Source organism: Colobus angolensis, unplaced genomic scaffold (assembly GCF_000951035.1).
Source record: "Colobus angolensis palliatus isolate OR3802 unplaced genomic scaffold, Cang.pa_1.0 Scaffold552, whole genome shotgun sequence".
NCBI classification, from domain to species: Eukaryota; Metazoa; Chordata; class Mammalia; order Primates; family Cercopithecidae; genus Colobus; species Colobus angolensis.
In genome coordinates this window covers 298,202-317,490 of record NW_012119066.1, presented here as the reverse complement: position 1 = coordinate 317,490, position 19,289 = coordinate 298,202, and the positions used below count along the sequence as shown (strand labels likewise).

Genomic DNA, 19,289 nt, shown 5'->3' with positions numbered 1-19,289 from the left:
AAACTGTTTTCCACAGTGGCTGAAGTATAATTTACATTCCCACCAACAGTGTATAAGTGTTTTCTTTTCTCTGCAACCTCACCAGCATCTGTGGTTTTTTTTTTTTTTTTTATTAATAATTGTTCTCCTGCCTCAGCCTCCCGTGTAGCTGGGACTACAGGCGCCTGCCACCTTGCCCAGCTAGTTTTTTTTTTTTTTTAGTAGGGATGAGGTTTCACCGTGTTAACCAGGATGGTCTCGATCTCCTGACCTCACAATCCGCCCACTCGACCTCTCATAGTGCTGGGATTACAGGCGTGAGCCACTGTGCCCGGTTCCCTAGCTTCTTACTAGCTTAGTCACTGGCCAAGAGTCCCCAGTTTTGGCAGTCTTTCTCCTTAAAGGCTCTGAGAGTGTTCCACACACAACCCTTCAGGATGAGGGGTGCCTATGAGGAGGGTGGAGGAACCAGTGTTAAAGGGAATCCTTCCCTCTCCACCGCTCCTGCTTAGTCTCCTGAAGAATGACATGTTTTACAACTGGCAAGTGCTGATCGAAGTCCAGCCCAGCCATCTTGCCTGCCTGTCTCAGTGAGGGGAAGCTCCCGAGATGTCTCCCAACAAAAGCGTCAGGCAGGCAAAAGCCATTCTTCACCTGCTCCTGAGTTTGTGAAGCTCTAAGGCCAGCAGCCAGCCGTGGTGGCCTCTGCCACACTCAGCCATGAGAGTGGAAGCTTCAGAGGAAGGCAAATGCCCCACAGGAGTCTCTGGAACACGCGAGTCTGGTCCATAGAGGGTTCTTAGGGAGGGTGCTGCCATTGGGAAGCTGAACTTGCAAACAGTGTTCTAGAAGCTTGCTACTGCGATGGCATCTGCAAAGAACAGTAGCGTCGTCTCTTGGGAGCTAGAAGAAATGCAGAAACTTGGCATGAGCCCACACCTATTGAGCCGGAGTTGGCCTCTGTGAAGGATCCCCAGGTTGTTCACTGTGCACTGAAATAGAAACTCTTTTAGAGCAGGCCTTTGAGCAGAGCCCAGTACATGGTAGGTGCTCAGTCCGTTTTGTTTTCTGAATAGCACATCCATGAAAAGAGTCATGTGTTGCCTTCTTGTTAAACTGTGATCACTTGCCCTCCTGCTTGCACCCTTGGCTTCCTGGATTTCCACCAAGACGTGGGTTTCGGGACACGTTCCCTTCCTTGTGTCGCGCTCACAAGCCCTGTCGCTCGGTGCTGAGGTTGCTCTTCCTCCACTCTGGGTCAGGGCAGGGGCCCGAGGGGACACAGCTATTTTGCGCCATTTTTCTTGTGTAGCTGGGCACCTCCCACAGCACTGTTCTTCTTTTGATGTTACAGTTGCTGCCCTCCCTCATGACTGGCTTGCCAATCTTACTCCTTTTTAAAGAAAAAAAAAAAAAAATCCCCCTGCGTACATTCAGTTTAAAGTCTCCTCAATCAGACCCAGGGATTTGGGGTAACTATATTCTGGCGCTGTCATGGACCCAGCGCTGAAATCCCCGGGTTGGCCACACCTCCCCACCGGAGTTAGGAGACCCATGGCTCCAGGAGCTGCGAGGAGAGAGTCTTCTCTATTCAACCCAGCCCCACCCTCGGACACAGCCACAAGGCTACAGCGCACTGTAAACCAAGGGCCCATTCTGTAGAACTGTTTAAAGGATGGATGGAAGAAACTCTTCGGCTTTTCTTACCCTTCTAGACAGTTCTGTGGTTGGAAAGTGGTTGTGGAAGAAAATCACATCTAACCTAAGAAAGCTGGGGAGACAAAGTGTTGGGAGGGGCTTTGCTGAGCCAGGAGGCAGCCACTCGATGTCACAGAGGCCATAGGGTGATGAGCGGGGTCCCCTGTGGGATGGTGAGCCCTGGCCCAGTCTTTACTGTCCCATGGACAAGACTGCACCGCTCCCTTGAGCTAATCTCCCACCCCATCCAGTTTCATGTTCCCAGGAGCATCGGCCCCTGCAGAGGGGCCCCAGAACAGGGGCAGGCCCTGGGATGGGCAAACACCTGCCCAGGTACCAGCAGCAGTCCTCATGATGAATGGATAAAGTTGCCAAGACGTTTGAAATATTGAGTTATCATTTTGTTTCCATTTTGTATGGAAGATGAAAATGTGTTCTCTTTCCATTAAAAAACATGAAAAGTGTAGTTATTGGGTGCATTGGTTATGTGTGTGCACATCCATATAGGAGGGGGGTGTCCACCTGATGAACAAACAAGGTGACCCCACATGTAGATAGAGCCACTGGAGCCCTTTCCTTTCCAGATGGCACCTTGATGGGAAGGGGTGCCCCCTCAGGCCGAATCCATACCACACGGGAGGGCAGAGCCGCCGGGCTTCCCTGCAGCATGGAGGCCTGTGTGCGAGACAAGTCTGCACCAACTTGCAGAGTGAGGAGCTGGGGAAAGCGCGGCTGCTCCTAATGGGTGCACGAGAGCTGCCGTCCCGCAGGCGGGGATGTCCTGTGACCATGGGCCCACGAGGATGTGTGTGGCTGGTGAGGGGCCTTCTGATCGGGATGGCACTGGTGCCAAATCCAGGCCCAGCTTTATGATGTGACTAATTGGCGCTTGTTGTGTAGACAACGAAAACTTCCCCAGATGGTGAGTTTTGCCCCAGGATCAAGTCACAGATGTGTAGCAGTGCCTGGGACTCCACAGCCTGTGTGAGTCTGGCAAACCTGGTCCCCAGTGGTGGGTGGAAGATGATCCCTCAGTCCCACGCATGTAGAGATGCATCTGCGTGTTGAGGCCCTCCGGGTTAGTCCACTCTGTACTTTCAGAATGAAGACTGCACAGGGCAGGAGGAAACGGGCCCATGGAGAAGCCCCTTGGCTCAGAAGCAGAGATGAGTCAACAGGATACAGCCTAACCACTCTTCCTAGGACACCCCTTGGCAGCAGTTTGCCTGCCTGGCTGCTGCAGGGTTGCTGGGGATGCTGAAGCTTTGGATGAAGCATTGAGGACTTTATTCTGTGAGGCAGGAGTTCTTACTTCTGCCATCTGTTGAAGCTGCCTATCTTGATGGAAGCTTTTTGCCTTCACTTTCAGCACCGGCCTTGGGCTGGCGTTGCTAAGGCATGAGGGATGCATGCTGCCTCCCCACCCTCAGTCTCCGTCTCCGCCGTGAAGGGGGCACAGTGCGGTCACTTGTGAACAGCCTCTCAGGGACACGTGCTGGTGGCCGCCCAGTGCTCAGTAACATGTGGCACTGCTGAGGGGCCAGGCGCCCTGCTCCTGGCTGCTGTGGCCCCTGATGAGAATAGGGATCCTGGAAATCTACGCTGACATTCAGATCAGGGCCCCATCTCTTCTGGACGTGCATACAACAACCTGTTGGTGCCTGGATCTCCTGATTTTGAAAACAGTTTTCAGTACCAAGTCAGCAGTCACAGGGGGACTAAGTGATACACTCCAGGCCTGTTCCTTTGGGGAAAAGGGAATCATTTGAGCCCGGCCTCAGCATTGTTGCTGCCACGATTGCTGTGTAATGATGTCCCAAATGCAGGCGCATGGCAGGTGTGTTTAGAACGTGCTCCCATGCCAGTGAGTGAGATGAATGGAGGGCTGCGCTCACTGTGCCCTGCTGCTCTGTCTTCCTCTAGACCCTGTCAAGTGGGCAGAGAACACTGGGGTCCAGGAAGCTGGCTCTCAGGTATTTGGAGAGCCCCACGGAGGGCTGTGGGAGGGAACAGGCACTGGTTTGTTCTCTGAGTAGCACTTAGGAGGAAGCAAATGAATACAGCCGTGAAATAGAGCAAAACAGCTGAGCCTGGTTGGAGGAAACATTTCAAAGGAAATAATCCTGGCTTTAGATCACACATGTTGGAGCCCGGAGTGAGGTTTTTCGTAACCTCCCTCTGAAAGGCAGATATTTGTAGTGGAAACGCTGATAGCCATGTGCCTGGGCCGGGTCTGAAGGCAGCTGGAACCTGCAGCCATCCTGCTCGCCCGCTCCTGTGATCTGCTCCTGTGATCTGCTCGGCCTACCCGGAGCAGCCCTGTGATGGGGCCGCCCTTTCTCATGCCACTTAAACTCAGCAGGGCTGCTGGGTTTTTTTGTTTTTGTTTTTTTTAACTCATCAAGGTGCTACCAGCTGCAAATGCTAGCTCTGTATCTGGGTGAGACCTGGCATCTCCCTTCACTGGTTCACAGCATTGAGGGGACTCTCCTAGACAAGGCTGACGTCAGACTCGACTCCTGGTAGGTATAGGGGACAGGCCCCTCCTGGCACCTGCTGGCCTCCCATGCAAGGACTTAGCCTATATCCTTAGCCTATGCCAGGTGTACACCCACGGCTGGCCACAGCGCGGGCGTGACTGCCCCAGGGAGCCTGCACTGCCACAGCGGCTCACGTGGTCCTTCACTTGCCTGCTATGGATGGTCTTCCCACCTTCGTGGATGTCACTGCCTCCCTGCCTCTCTCCTCTTCTTTTCTGAATCCTGTAACTACTTCCCGACAGCTGCTGAGTCCCATTTTTCCCATGAAGGCTTCAAACTGCCCCCCAGTGGCCTACCTGTAGTTTCTGGAAAGCCCTTTGGCCACTGGCCTAGGTGCCTCTGTGGTGCCCTACAGCACACAGCCCAGTCATGCTGCTGCAGAGACCCTGTGGGCCCCAAACCCAAAACAGTTCCCTGGCAGAGAGAATGTGCCAGCCCTGCATACAACCACCCCACCCTGCTCAGTTTCTGCTTGTAGAAACTGAGAAAACTCAGAGACGGCTCCCGCTTCCTCCTGCCCCGAGCTCTGTGCTCCTCCAGGGAGGTCTGCCCAGAGGGCAGCTGGCATTTACTCAGTTTCTTCGGCTACTTCTGGAAAGGTGAGGGAGAAAGAGTGGAAGCTCACAGGCATTTACCCAGCCTGATGGCATTTGCTTAACCCAGCTTGTAGCAATCATCCCATGCTGATTCTAGTATCATATTTTCTTCCCAGCCACCTCTGTGTACACAGTAAAGAGTTCCCTCTGCTTTATTCTTTCAGATCACTGCCAGCTCCCCATTATAGGTATGCACGTAGGCTGAGCCGAGTACAGCCTAAGATTAAGGAAGGGGCTCCATTGGGCACCCGAGTGGGAAACTTCCTCCAGGTGTAGGCTCAGGGGACACTGTCACTCACAGGTGGTGAATTGACCTAACTGAGGCCCCAAGCACCAGCCCAGGGAGCCTTTTCTCACAGCTGGTACCTCCGCAGGCTGTGTCATTCACGGACCTTCCCCCACTGGGTGTGCCTGGGCTGCCCCTCCCAGCCCCTCCAGGCGATGCCACAGCCCTGAGAGGAAGGATGTGGCTTACCGGCCAGGAGGATTTCTTCCCCGGTTGCTCGTGGACTTGAACCTTCATACCACCTTTCCTGATAAGCACCACCCAGGATCAGAGTTTCGTCAAACTCTTGGCTGCACAAAATGCCTGCTATCTTGTAGAACAGGTGGGAGATGTGGGAAGGAGTCGTGTCCTGGGACCTTGCCAAATCACTCAAGATGACAGATTATTGACACTTCTGGGCTGCACTCAAGGCCAGCTTCTGGGGCTTGACAGCCTGAGTGGAGGTGGTTACTGAAAAGAGCTTCCATGGTTCATGCTGACCAGAGCAGACTCCCCTGCCACAGCTGGTCACCAGCCATTAGAAAGTGCATTCCAGTCACATGCTTTGAAATCTCCTCCGGGGACCTGCAGTGCTCAGGGCAGGCCGGGAACCTGCTGTTGTGGAGCATGCAGGGCCAGCCCACGTCTTCTGATGCGGGGCTTCCTTCCCGTCTTGTCCCTGGTCCCTCACTGTCTGCAGGGCTGCACCATGCATGCCAGAAATGGCCAGCAGTTGAAAAGAGTGGGGAGACAAGATAGTGGCTCTTGGAAAACACTTCCGTCTCTATGAGTCCCCTCTCTCCGTCATGGCTCCTGGGGTTTTTGAGCTGCTCCAAAAACCTTGTCAATAAAACCTGTGCCACCCCACCAGCCTCTGCTGTGTTTTCCCTGCCGTCTGACCGATTTGAACACATTGCCAGGTTGTGAATGGGAATGTGGCCTGGAGAGTGCAGAGGGCTGGTGTGGCACGTGACCATGATTTAATGAAGCCCCTGCTCTCCCCTTTCTCACTCAGCTCAACGACTCCGCCAAGCAGCTCATTGAGATGGACAAGCCGTGCCCAGCCGCTGCATCCAGCTGCAATGCCTCCCTGCCTTCTGACTCTGGCGCTGTGGCCAGCATGGCCCCAAGTCCCACTTTAAGCAGCTCGGGGGCGGTCAGTGCCTTTCAGCGGCGTGTGGATGGCAAGAAGAACACCAAGAAACGCCACTCCTTCACCGCGCTCAGTGTGACCCACAGATCCTCCCAGGCTGCCAGCCACAGGCATTCCATGGAAATTAGCGCTCCAGTGTTGATCAGCTCCAGCGATCCCCGAGCCGCGGCCAGGATTGGAGACCTTGCTCATCTGTCGTGCGCTGCTCCCACCCAGGTAACATCCCGTGGGCCAGGGCAGGCATCCCTGGGTTCTCTGAGGTTCTATCCTCAGCTCCATGTTCAGTGCTCCCTGTTCCTCAACTAGCATGGAGGCCACCCCAGAACTGCCCTTTGGGGTTGAGCGGGGTTTGCCCCTTGCTACCTGGCACTGGGTCCCGCCCCCCATCTGAAGCATGGAGAATGGTGAGCGTGCCCTGCCTGGTTCAGAAGATGGCCTAGTGGTGTGTGAGCTGATTCTCGGTGGTCCAGGAAATGTCTGAGTAATACCCACCCACCTCATGACAAGGTTTTTCCCATGTCATTTGGCTTCTGGATGTCTGATTATGTCCTAGAAGATAGAAGAGTCTTGGCCTAGTGCTAGCATATTTTTAGCATCTCTGCAATGTTTGCTAATTTCCCTTTCAAGAGCAAGAAAGAGCCAGAGCTCAGAACCAGAATGAACTATTGTTGAGTACTTTCGTTACTGTTGTTTCTACAGATACCTTCTATTTCTAGACTCCATTTCCACTAGTTTTTTTGTAAATTGAAGTAACCAAAGCAAAGCATTTGAAGGCTGGGCACAGTGGCTCGTGCCTGTAATCCTGGTGCTTTGGGAAGCTGAGGCGGGAGGATTGCTTGAGGCCAAGAGTTCAAGATCAACTTGGGCAAGACTCTGTCTCTACAAGCAACCAGTCAATCAATAAAATAAAATAAATTGATTTAAAAATTTTAAAAATAATGAACAATATTTAGTAAGTACTTGCCTGTAACTCTGACAAGACCCTTCACAGTGCCATGCACAGGGCAGGAATTGGGCAAGTTTCCCTTTTATGAATGCAGAGACTGCAGCCGGAGATGGAAGGGGCTCTCCAAGTGCCCGACAGGGCGACCCTGTAGTCACACTGCTGTGCCGTTGTCATCAGACCTCCTCTGGACTGTGGCAGGTGTGCATGGGTGAGCCCAGGGTGCCCACACAATGGTGCCCACACTATTTCTCCCTTTGCTGCTGCTTTCCACCGAGTGGCCCACCCTCCACCACACTCCACATTCCCTTCAGAGTCCCCCTCTGGCTGCCTTGGACACGCCTCAGAGCAAGGGCGTTGATCTGCGGGGAATCCTGGGGCAGACACCCATAAGCAACTGGCTGGGAAGAACTGTCTTGTTCAAAATCACAGTGAACTCAGACAACTTTACGCAGAGAATTGTCTTAAAAATTGCCGAGCTTCTGGAGAAGGGCCATGTGATCTAGATGTGCCACATCAGCCTACACACACATGCACACGTGTGTGCACATACACATATTACATGTACACTTGAGCACATGCACACCTGCACATATGCACTCCCATGCACATGTGCACTCACATACACATGGCACACACATATACCTGCACACACACACGTGTACTTACACCACCATCCACATGCACACCTACACATAAACACACACACGTATACACATATACACCTGTGCACACATGTGCACTTATAGGCACCCCCTCCACATGCACACACATATGCATGTGCATACACGGGCATTTACACACACACACACACACACCTCAGGTACACACCTGCACATACACATGCATACACACATATACACATATACACCTGTGCACACATGTGCACTTATAGGCACCCCCTCCACATGCACACACATATGCATGTGCATACACGGGCATTTACACACACACACACACACACCTCAGGTACACACCTGCACATACACATGCATACACACATATACACATATACACCTGTGCACACATGCACACACTTGTGAACTTATATGCTTCCCTTCCACATAAACACCCACACATAACACCCATGCACACATGTAGACATTTATACATGCACACACATATTGGTGGATACACACCTGCACACATACATGTACGCACACACACGAACGCTAGCTCTCATTGGTGGCTGAGGCTGAGGTCTGGAATGGGTGCTGTAGTATCTGGAGCCGTAACCATGCAGTCATCTGCCCCCATGGTTACCCCACTGCCTGGAAGCTCCCACAGCCTGTGCCTGGGAACGTTTCCCAAGGAACAGCCACTGGGGCTGCTGGTGCGTTTTCCTTATGGGGAAAAGCACAACCTTGATCCCAACCCTAACTCCACTCCTGACCTGGGCTAAATTCTTCTTGAGCACCTCCTATTTGGAAATGCCTGGGAGGGGCATGGTAACTCAGTGTCAGGCCAGCGTGGCTGTGCTCCCTGCATGTGTGCACATCTGGGGGGTAAAGCCACAAGCAGTGGCTCTTGGAAGAGTCTTGCTTATTCTTTGCTCAAACATCCTGGACACCGGGCAGGTTGTCATGGTGATGCTAAGACTCGGGGAGCTCACCCTGTTTGTCACCCACGACAAATTGTGATAACTCTGGCCCAGAGCTGGGGTCCCTCCTTGGCAACCTGAGCAGCTGCTGGCAATGTGAACAGTTGAAAGTTGTGTTGTGAAACAAATTTGGCTCAAAGGGAAGTTGCAACAGGTTTGAGGGGTGCCCCTAAGGAGAGGACTGAGGAGCAGTGGCCTGGCCCTTGTGTACCACTTGGGTAGGTCTTTTGTGTCCTTCCTCCTAGAAGAGCAAAGGCCATTCTCACTGTAGTCAGGGACCCCCATCAACCAGAGGGAGGGCCCTTCTTCCTGATGACCAGCCAGAGGTGGCCCTGGAACTGCCAGGCCAGCACCTACCCCCACAAGGGTCTGGCCTGTGTCCTGTAATTTGTGGGTAATATGTCCAAAGCTGCCCTTGGTGTTCCTTGGAGTTCTCAAAAAGGAGCCCACAGGGCCCATGAACTTTGCAAAGCTGCTGCTGTGTCCCAAGAGGGCCGGGGGCATCTTCTCCACCACTTTCCTGCAGGCCCCTGAGATGTGCTCAGCACACGCAGGTGCAGGATCTGGTTTCCTCTCCTTCCCGCATCCTCACCTGCACCAGCATCTCATGTTGCCATGGCCTCTGTGTTAAAACAAGCAGAGGGAACATTTCTAAGCCATCTACAGTCTGATGTCTACTGGGGCAGGAAGGGAACAGATGTTTCTATTAATTTGCATACTACCTGGCTCCACAGGGATTGGAATTAGGGATTAGTGGGACTGGGATCCTGGGATCCATTTACCAGCAGTTTGACTTGAAGTGAAAGTCATGACCAGGCTACTGACTTTAGTTTGGGTCACCTCAAAGGGCAAGAGGTCAAATAAAGCAGATGCCACGTGTCTCCCTGTCCTGATTTAATTGAGCTGCTGGGAGACAGAAGGGGCACCTGGTGCAGGTGTGAGCTGTGTGTGCTGCCCTTGCCGGCTCCAGTGTGCTGCTATGGTCTGGATGTGCCCAGAGACCAAGCCCTCCCGGTCTGCCCCTGCTCTGCACTGCCTTCCTGGTTCCTACCACCTTGCTGGCCATGTGTGTCTGACCAGGAAGTGCCTAGCCTGAGGACTGGCCCGTGGTAGCCAAGGCGATCCAGACTCAGGTCCTGCTGTGACCACAGTGCTTCAGGGATTCTCTTCCCCACCATGCTGGCCACACCCCGGGAGAGGGAGCCCAGGCCCAGGATTCTGTGTTAGTGGGTGGCACTTTGGCTTTGATCATCGGCCTGGAGAAATTGAGCATTGCTGTGTGCATGCGCTCATCCACAAACAGAGGCCTCTCGCGTGCCAGCACTGCCATCTTGGGAAACGTGGAGTGGACAGAGCAGGAAGCCCTGCAACCCCAGGCTCCTTGGTGCCCACAGCATGGGGTATTGCTGGCCCCAGCAAGGGCCACTGCAGCAGCCAGTCCCCTGCCTCTCATAGTCCCCTCAGGACCCAGCGTGTCCATTTAGGCTGTGATAAAGAATATCTTGACTAACAGGATGAATTCTTGGCACCTGGCAACTGGGGCTGTAGGGGAAGGCAGGCTGGTGAAGTGTACGAGGCTGGTCATCTGGACCAGGACTTTTGGGCCATGGGGAGCAGAGGATTACAGATCGTGCATTGTGTCTCCCAGTGCATTTACTTTTGGGGTGAGCATGGTATGGTCCCCGACAGTTATTGAATCCTCGTTGAACATTACATTGGATTCTGTAGAAAGGTCCAAACAGCAGGTGTCTGCCCTGGAAAAGCAGCCAGCTGGAGTAGAGACGAGCCGTTTGCTGGGCACTATGCTGTCCAATGCATTGACTGCAGTTGATCCACAGTCAGGCTTGGTGGGGGGATGTGGATGAGGAAGCCCCTCAGCTGGCCGACTTAAGGGGCTCTTGCTGTAATGGACTGGTTTTGCTCTTTCTTTAGTGTTGTCTTAAAATAGAAAGGAAGCGTGCGTCTGTGTTTTCTATAGAAATGAGTCTGAAGCACAGAGGACGCTTCCCTGCTTCTCAGAGTGCCTGAGCACCATGAAGCCTGGGAGCACAGCCTGAGAGCCCCGTGCTGGCCGAGGTTGGCCTCCTCCCCGTGGCTGTCGGGGATGCATCTGTGGCTTGCCTGTCCCCATCTCTCCTTCGGCTTCCTCTGCTGATCTCACTTTCTCTGTCCTGGCTTGCATCACTTCTCAGCTTCCCTGGCTGCGTGGCTCACCTCACCCCACAGTGAGCCAGTCATTCATTATTTCTACTTCAGAGATGAGGAAGCTGAGGCCCCCCAGGTGGAGGTGACGCCTCAGGGCCGTGCTTCCGGGCCAGCCCTCCCTGGCCTTCCAGGGCCCCACCCTGGCTGTTAGGAGTGCTGTCAGGACACGGATATCACTTAACTTCCCAGTTTGCTCTGTAAAATGCACAGGGCTGACTTCAAGCCAAAGGAGACACGCAGGAGAAGGCCAGCAGGTCCCTGCAGTGCTCTGTAAAGTGCCCCCGCTTTGCTTTTCTTTTAGGCTGAGGCCAGGCTCAGTGCAGCGCACAGGACAGGGTGCTGGGGTGGAGGTGCGGGCTCCCTCTCTCTAGCTGTGTCACCCCAGGAGAGTTGCTGAACCTCTTGGAACCCTGCAGTTAAGAGCCAGCCTCCAGAGCCAGACGGCCAGGTTGAGCACTTATCCTTGTACCTGCAACCTTGGGAAAGCTGCCTGACCTCTTCCCAGAAACTCCGCTTCCTGTCTGTTAAATGGAGCCAAGCTGTGCCCTCCCCACCCCCATGGTCGTTGTGAGGGTGGAGCGAGGGGGTGCATGCGGGCCGCCCTCCTTGGTAGGTGTACCTTGAGCGTTGGCTGTGGTGGCTGTTTCTGCTGCTCAGGGAATCGGAATGAATCACCAGCCCAAGACGCCAGACACCAGACACCAGACACATCATCTCTAGTCACTGTTCTGTGCTCCAAGAGCCCATCTCTGGCTTGGTGCTGTGCTGGGTCTTGGAGGTTTTGGAAGGCTGGCGGTGGGTAAGGAGTGGGTGTGGCCGAGACCACTGCAGGATGGGAAGGAGGGCAAGAAGTAAAGGAAGGAGAAGAAAAAGCGTCAGAGACTCTGACACTCACACAGCCTGAAATATCCACTGTCCAGCTCTTTGCTGGAAAGGGCTTTAGGCTGAGGCTTTGTTGATGAGAATGCTGAAAAGGAAGAGCTGTGAAACAGAGGAGAGAGCTGGGAGCTGTGTAAGGTGAGCTCCAGACCCGGCGGGGAGGGAGGTGCCGATGCAGAACAGGCCAGCGCCTGGGTTTGGAGTAGCCATGTGGGAAATGCTACAGGCTGGAGACTGGGAGTCTCAGCGGCTACTCTGCAGGGGCAGGGACGGGGGACAGAAGGATGCGGGAGTGGGGCCTAGAAGGAAGCTTTGCCAGGCCTAGGCCGGCCACAGGCACCGTCACGGTGGCCAAGGAGCTGCTGGGGCTGCCGCTGGGTACCTCCCAGAAGCTGCCACGGGAACACAGGGCCTGAGCAGGTGGGGTGCGGCCCAGGCTGGCGGCCAAGCAGAGCTGACCTTTCTCCCACTGGGTGCCCTCCCAGTGCCTCTGTGGAAGGCCCAGTCCCATTCTTCTCTCACTGACCTACTGCTTCCTCTTTCCCCTGGATGTGCTCGACTCTCTGCAGTCTGATCTTGCTCACCACCCCTGGTGCTGAAGCTGACCCACCCACAGTTACCAGTGCCCTGTCCAGTGTCCTCCTTCCTCGTCCACCATCTTGACCTCTTGGCAGCACTTGATGCTGTGGACAGCACCCCTTCCTGAGCCTGTCCCCTTTGATCTGTGACTCTTCTTTCCAATGCAGTCCTGTCCTGGCCCTTCCTGCCAGACCTTCTTTCTAGTCCCTACATCTACACAGATACCAGTGCCCCCCGCCTTCTCTTCCCATCCTGGGCACACTCACCCATGGGGGCTCACCCTCTCCAGAACCCCAGCCAACGTCCCTAAACTCTGCCTGCCGGCACCTCTTTCAAACTACAGATTCTCTTCTCCAACTACCTGCTGGCTTCCTGGAGAGACGCCTCGACTTCGGTGCTTGCCAGGAGCAACCGATGACACCCCTCTTTCCGCAAACCTGCTTCCCCTTCTGTGTTCCATCTGTTCTTCAAGGAGTCACCACTGTCCTTAGGTGCCCCGAGCTAACACTCTTCGTCTTCCCCAACGTTGACTCCCCTGCCCCTGAGTTCCCTCCTGAGTCCCTTGGAAGGTTCCGGGGAGCCTTCAGACTGGCCCTTGGTTGCCTCTCCAGCTCCCGGCAGCACTCTCCACTCCCGAGAGCCCGTGCAAATCTGCTGCCTGCGACCCACACTGCTCTGGCCTTGGCTCATTTCTCCCCGAGACTGCCGCAGCTAATCCCTTCCCACCTGCCCATGTCCCTTTTGCTGCTCCTCAGCATGGCATTCTACCCACCAGGCAACCACAGACACATACCTGTGCAAAAAGGCGCCTGCCCACCCTTCAGGCCATCTGACGTGTTCACCCCCTTTGGCAGCTTTCTGTGGCCCCATGTCACCTTTCCACCACCAAATCAATTCCCTCACCGTCTCTGCCTGCAGGACTTCCCGTGTGCCCATCAAGATGGAACATTATTTGTGTGTATGGCTGTCCCCCGTTCCTCCCTGGGCTTTTAGGTCCTTGAAGGCAGGAGCTAGGTGCCAGTGGCCCACAGCTGGGGCTCTCACACGCTAGCTTCCTTCTTGGGTGGGCCACAAAACAGCACCAGCAGCATTCCTCACTGGATGGTCTTGTACATAAAGCAGCGTGGTACCTAAGAGGCTGTGTGGCCTTCCCCAACCCTCACAGGCCTGGCTGCACGTCGATGGCTGGGGAGAGGACACAGCTGTGGGGCCCTGGCTGAAGGTGTCCAGGGCATGCAGCTGGCTGAGCCTCAGGTGGCCCGTCCTGCTCATGTTTGCACCCCTAGGGATTCTTCCTTTGCGATTGGGAGAGGTCAGAGGCTCATCTGGTGCTTCAGGCGTAATGGAGTATCACTCACATGTCAGCGCTCTGCTGGGGGAGGAAGGATAATCAGAGGAGAGGGAAAGAAGCCATTCAGGCCAACTCTACTGTGACACATTTGCTTTTGAGGTTATTGGATCAAATCGGGAAATGATTGCTTCCATTTTAGAAAAATTTCCTCATAAACCAAGTATGAAATCATGGAGGTGCCCGAGGACCCTCTATGGGCAGTCGGCTCACACAGTCGGGGTGCCTGTGTCCATCACTGAGAGTGGCCACATCACGTGATAAGCAGCCCACGTTCTCCAGGGCACCAAGCTGCGGACGCTTGCTTCTCACTCATACTGTGAGTCACCGGCAGAAGAGGGCTTGGCTCCACCATCCTCACCCGGGACACTAACAAACACCCACAGGCTGAGTCCAGCCACTGCTTCTTTTGGTAAATGAAAGCTTCGCTGGAACAGGGTCACACACGCCCATTTGTATATCATCCACAGCTGTTTTTAGGCCATCACAGAGATATTGAGGAGTTGTGACAGAGATTCATAAGACCCACACAGCCTGAAATGTTTATTACTGAGCCCATTACAGAAAATACCCGCTGACTCCTGGTGTAGAATGTCTCCAGGACCGTAGCAGGGGCAGAAATGAGGCAACTAGAAATGAGGCTTCCACATGGAAGCCTCTGCTCATGCTCTTTTCAGTGGTCAAAGCCAATCCTACAACCCCGCCCTGTTGAGGGAATGAGCACATGGAGTCCAGCAGGGCTTTGAGGAGAACAGTCCCCAGGCGTCACTTCCCTGCAACTCAGCAAGTTTGCATTTCTGAGCACAGAAGTTGGGAAGTTTCAAAGGAAGAGTCGACACCCTTCCAAAGTAAGGCCGGTGTGGCTCTGACGTTATGCTTGCACTGCCGTGGCACCCACTAATACTGCCCATGAGTGTCCTGCCTCTGGGCAGGGGCTCTTGCTGGCTCCAGAGTGTGGTCAGACGCAGGCTGACTCGCCATCCAGCCAGGACCAGCACCTTCACTGGCTCTTGCCAACTTCTCTGCTCTGGAGAGCACCATGACTTACAAATTACCTCCAAATAAGCAACCCTTGGAGATTAGGAACATACCCTTTAAAATCAATGGAAGGGGAAGTGTTTGAAATTCAGCAGGGAGAACATCAAAAGAGAACATTTCTCAAGTCTCTTCGTGTCTGAGAAGTAAATGAGGAGAGTTCCTTATGGAAGCTTCTGGGCAACTTTAAAATGCATCACCACCTGCTATTTGTCTCCTATGCAGCTTCCTGTGTTGGCTGGATCTTATCTTTGCCACAGGACAGACAGACAGATGCTTCAAGCAGGAGGAAGTGCTGGGGAAAAGCTGAAGGAGCTGAAGCAGGACCTTCCTGCCTCAGGCCTGGCAGCCCCCAGACTTACTGCTTATAACCTATGCAGCCTTTGGCTCCGGCTCCGGCTCTCACCTGCAGAGTACGAGCTGCCTGCATAGTGGAGCATCTGGGCTTATTTTTAGCATTTTCAGAAAGTTACAAATTAATTACGTGCCTTATAAGGAGGCAAAACAAAAAGTAAGGGAGCCTGGGATGAATAAAAAAAAAAATCCCATTGTGAGAATCTTACACAAGAAAACTTTCTGCTACAAATCTGGAAATAGCTGTACCTCCATGACTTACCAATCCTGGTCTTTAAGTGGGGACAGAGGACACCGTGGCTGCCTGCGACCTGGCGTTCTGATGATTTTTGTCGATTGCAAAGCTTGCCAAACACAGTGCAGGGTGCCGGCAGCGTTTCTTTTGCTGCTATGACAAGCTAGGAACCAGATCCATGGGTTTCTGCCTGTGCCTCCAGGCCATCCTTGGGCAGAGTCAGGAAAGATCCTTGGGTCTTCTTGGCATTTGGAGAGCATCCAGGAGCTCTGGGTGGCACTTATTGGCTGGCAGCATAGGAGAGCCACTCCCTTGTCCTAGCAGCTGTTGAAGCCGTATCCTGCAGGGATCCACAGAGGGTTTTTCCACCCTCTGAGGGCACCTGTAGGCCCCATGGGGCCCACCAGGAGTCTAGCACACAGTCCATGCCTCAGAGGGTGGAAAGAAGGAAGGGCCTCGATCAGCACAGGTAAAGCAGGAGGAAACCAGGCCACTGAGGTCGGTGCCCTCGGGGCTATAATGTGAAGGCCCATGATGGCCCTAGACAGGAGGACTGTGAGGAGCTAAGAACCTTCTCCACCCAGTTCTCCTGACTGCCTCAGCCTCCCTCTGCCAGAGCTCATCTGCCCTCCCGCTCCAGGCTAAACCACCTACCTCTCCACAGGCGTTGTCTGGATGCAGTGTGGGTTTGGGGGGCTGAGAAAAATGGGGTCCCACATGCCCTCATGCCCAGGCAGGGTTCGCTCTCAAGACCTTGTCCCCCTGTCACTGTCCCCTCTACCAGCCCGTGAGCTTTGCTGTGGCAGAGAGTGCCACTCTGTTCCCTCACTGTATAAGCAGTGCCTGGCACTGGCACTCTCAGACAAGGACGGATAGATGGACACAGTGAATTAGAGTTGAACAAAAGGATATTTCAAAGTCCACCCCTCCTGCAGCCATTGCCTGTAAAGGAGGCACTTTCTGTTTGAAGGCAGAACGGATGCACAGTTGGATGTGGATGAATATTGTGCCTTTTATGCAAAGCAGGACGGAGATGCCTCTGGCCTGATGGGTGCGCACAGGGAGGAGGGTCCAGAGCCTTGCTACCATCAGAGGCAACAGGCAAGCGAGATCTGTGAGGAAGGCCATGAGCGGAGGCCATCCATGTCTCTTCCTGATAGAAGAAAGCCTCTAGGGCAAGATAGGTTGCTTTTTAGCTGAGGCTTGGGAAGGCCCGGGTAGGTGAGAAACGGGTCCTATAACTTCCTTAACAGACCTCCCCTTTCCTCTTGGTGTTTTAAGATTTTCATTCCCCAAACTGGAGCCGGGTTGTGGATGCGCTCCTCCTGTATTCCCCTGTTTTAATCCATTCTCCTTAGTAATATTGTGGGAATTCCTTGTGAAGCTTTTGATCACAACTTTCACTTTTTGGTTGCAATTATTGGCCCTGTAAGACAAGGGCAGAAAGGGGAGGAGGTTCGTCTTCTCATCATAGACATCTAGAGCAGGGGCAGCAAACTTTCTAAAGGAAACAGCCAGATAGTGAATAATCTAGACTTTGCAGCCAGGTGGTGTCTGCCGCAGTGACTCAGCTCCACCCTGCAGTGTCAGAGCAGCTGGAGACCGCAGTGAATGGTGGGCGTGGCTGGCTGCCAGTAAAACTTTATTCACAAAAGCAGAACACTGGGCCAGATCCGACCTGTGGGTGAGAATCAAATATCCAGCAGCAAATTTGGAACTCCTGCGGGGGCAGGTGGCCTGTGGGCACCAGTGGCGAGCAAGCAGCTCCCCTCACCAGCTGAGAGTGCTGAAGTTATGTGGGCAGAAGGCATGGCCGCTGCCTCTCGCAGGACAGACCCCCCTCGCTGGGGCTTTCTGGCCGCTGCCCTCCCTGAGAGGGAGATCGAGAGGCACGTAGGGCCTCCGGCTGCACAAGCTGCTTGCTCCTCTTTGCAGAACCAGGCAGAAGAATCAGGCCATAAATGTTTTATTCTAGAGTTTTCTTTGGGAAGCAAGTTCACGAGGGTCTGATTTACACCCCATGTAATGGAGTGGGAGCAAGTGATGAATAATGCATGCCCGTTTCACTGCTCCTTGGGGTGATGACAGTGTTTTCTGGGCTTATATTAAAAATTTAAACGAGATGTTTCTTCTCGGGGTCTTCGTCTGTTCCATAGTGTCACTGAAAGAGACTCGGAGCTCCCGTACAGCCTGCCAACCCCCAGACCCTCTTTTTTCCCTTTTAGTAATCCCAGCAGGAAACTACTATGGCCTGGTTCCCAGCCACTGCTTAGGGGTCCCATTACAATGCAGCGGAGGAGTCTCTAGTGTCTGGTTACAACCGGGCGGTTTAGAATCGGGGAACCGTGGCCACAGCACTGCCGCCAGAGCTGATACCAGGCTTCCAACCAGGGAGGCTGGAATTTGATGAAACATATTGCTGTCACAAATGACAGCCCAGTCTTTACTGACTAGCAGCTCCAGGGCTGTGTGCCATTCACCTGTGAGCTCTGTGATAGGGAGAGAGATGCAGGAGCAGTGGCGCTTGCCTGGATCCAGGGCACTGCACAGTCAGGCTGACCTCCAGCCCTGACCTCGGTGCGGAGGGCCCCCACAGCTCTGTGCACCCAGGGAGCAGCATCGGTGCACACACTGTCACTTTACTCTTTGCTTGTGCTAAGTTCCATCAGACGAGGCCAACCTCTCCTACCTATAGCCCTGCCAGCTGACCCTGCACTACTGGGCTCATGTGAAATGCTCACAGGCTGTGTTGTTGAGCATCCTGCCCGAGGGAGGGAATGCTGGAGTGTTCTGTAGGGTCAGTGCGTCAGAGAACTGGGCCGCTGCATGGTCAGCCAGCTCCTTCAGAGCACGTGTGTCCACTTGCCCAGGCCAAATCCTGGCGGATATCCATTATGGAGCAATTTTAAAAGACCATGGTGCAAACCTACTTTATTATAGTCAGAGCCTTTTCCTGGGCATGGGCTGCTGGGCGCGATTTCGTGGCAGACAAGGCTGCACTTAGCTTTGAAGTCAGAGCAGAGATTTCCATTGGGTGATCTTGGAGATAGGATGAACATCTGTCTGAGGGCTGTGTCCCCAATTCTTTTTACTCAAAGGCACCTGGAACTCTGTCTCTTTTCTTGTTTTTATCACTGGCTGACTCCCTCACTCCTGCCAAGTCTTTACTTATCCCTTAAGGCCTGGAATCGTTTAAAATCAAGCCATTAAAAATCAAAGCAGCATCAGAAAGGTGGCTTGTGGTTAGGAGGAAGCCAGGCCTGCGTCCAGGGCCAAGTGCCATGGTTGGAGCTGAAGGCAAGGAGCCCTCAAGTCCCAGCGTCACAGTCAGCAGCTCTCAGCCTCGTTATGAATACTTCGGGGAGAGGTGCCATTGGTTGGGGGCTGGAAACGCATCCAGCGCAGACTTTGCAGGATGCTGGCCATGTGGAAGCCGGTGCCTTTACTCAGGAGTTCCTGGTTACAGTCATTTAAAGGAGAGGCCCCTTGCCCTGCAGTTAGTTCCTGCCAGGGTTAGCAGTGGCTGCTCATCTCTGCCCCTCAGCAGGCCTCATGTTCTTGGGAGTCACATTGTGAACAGCTGGGCCTGTGGCCCCCAGTATGGCGCTGCTGAGCCCGTCAGTGGGAGGACCGCTGACCCCCTCCCACCGCGGCCACCAGGAAGTTGCTGCTTGTTTGCATCCGTAGCAACAGAGACCAGATTCGGAGGACAGACTGACCCCATCAGCATCAGGAAGCCACAACCACTGTGCCAGCCACTTCTTTGTACTTTTAGTTTCTATATCCCTGAGGGCAGGGCCCAACCCAGCGTTGCCTCCTACACAACAGGATGTCCCATGGCACCTCTCGCTCTGGGCACCACACCACACATCCATGCTAG

At 53.9% G+C, this 19,289-nt stretch overlaps 1 protein-coding gene across 1 annotated transcript in view; it reads left to right on the top strand.

Moving 5' to 3' along the window:
• Positions 1 to 19,289, top strand: part of SH3RF3 (SH3 domain containing ring finger 3) — a gene marked incomplete at its 5' end in the record, with an annotated part of 373,789 nt that overhangs the window by 260,188 nt on the left and 94,312 nt on the right. The window contains one exon of the mRNA XM_011961476.1: positions 6,094 to 6,447. Within this exon, the coding sequence (XP_011816866.1) occupies positions 6,094 to 6,447 (354 nt within the window). The remainder of the gene's footprint in view (positions 1 to 6,093; positions 6,448 to 19,289) is intronic.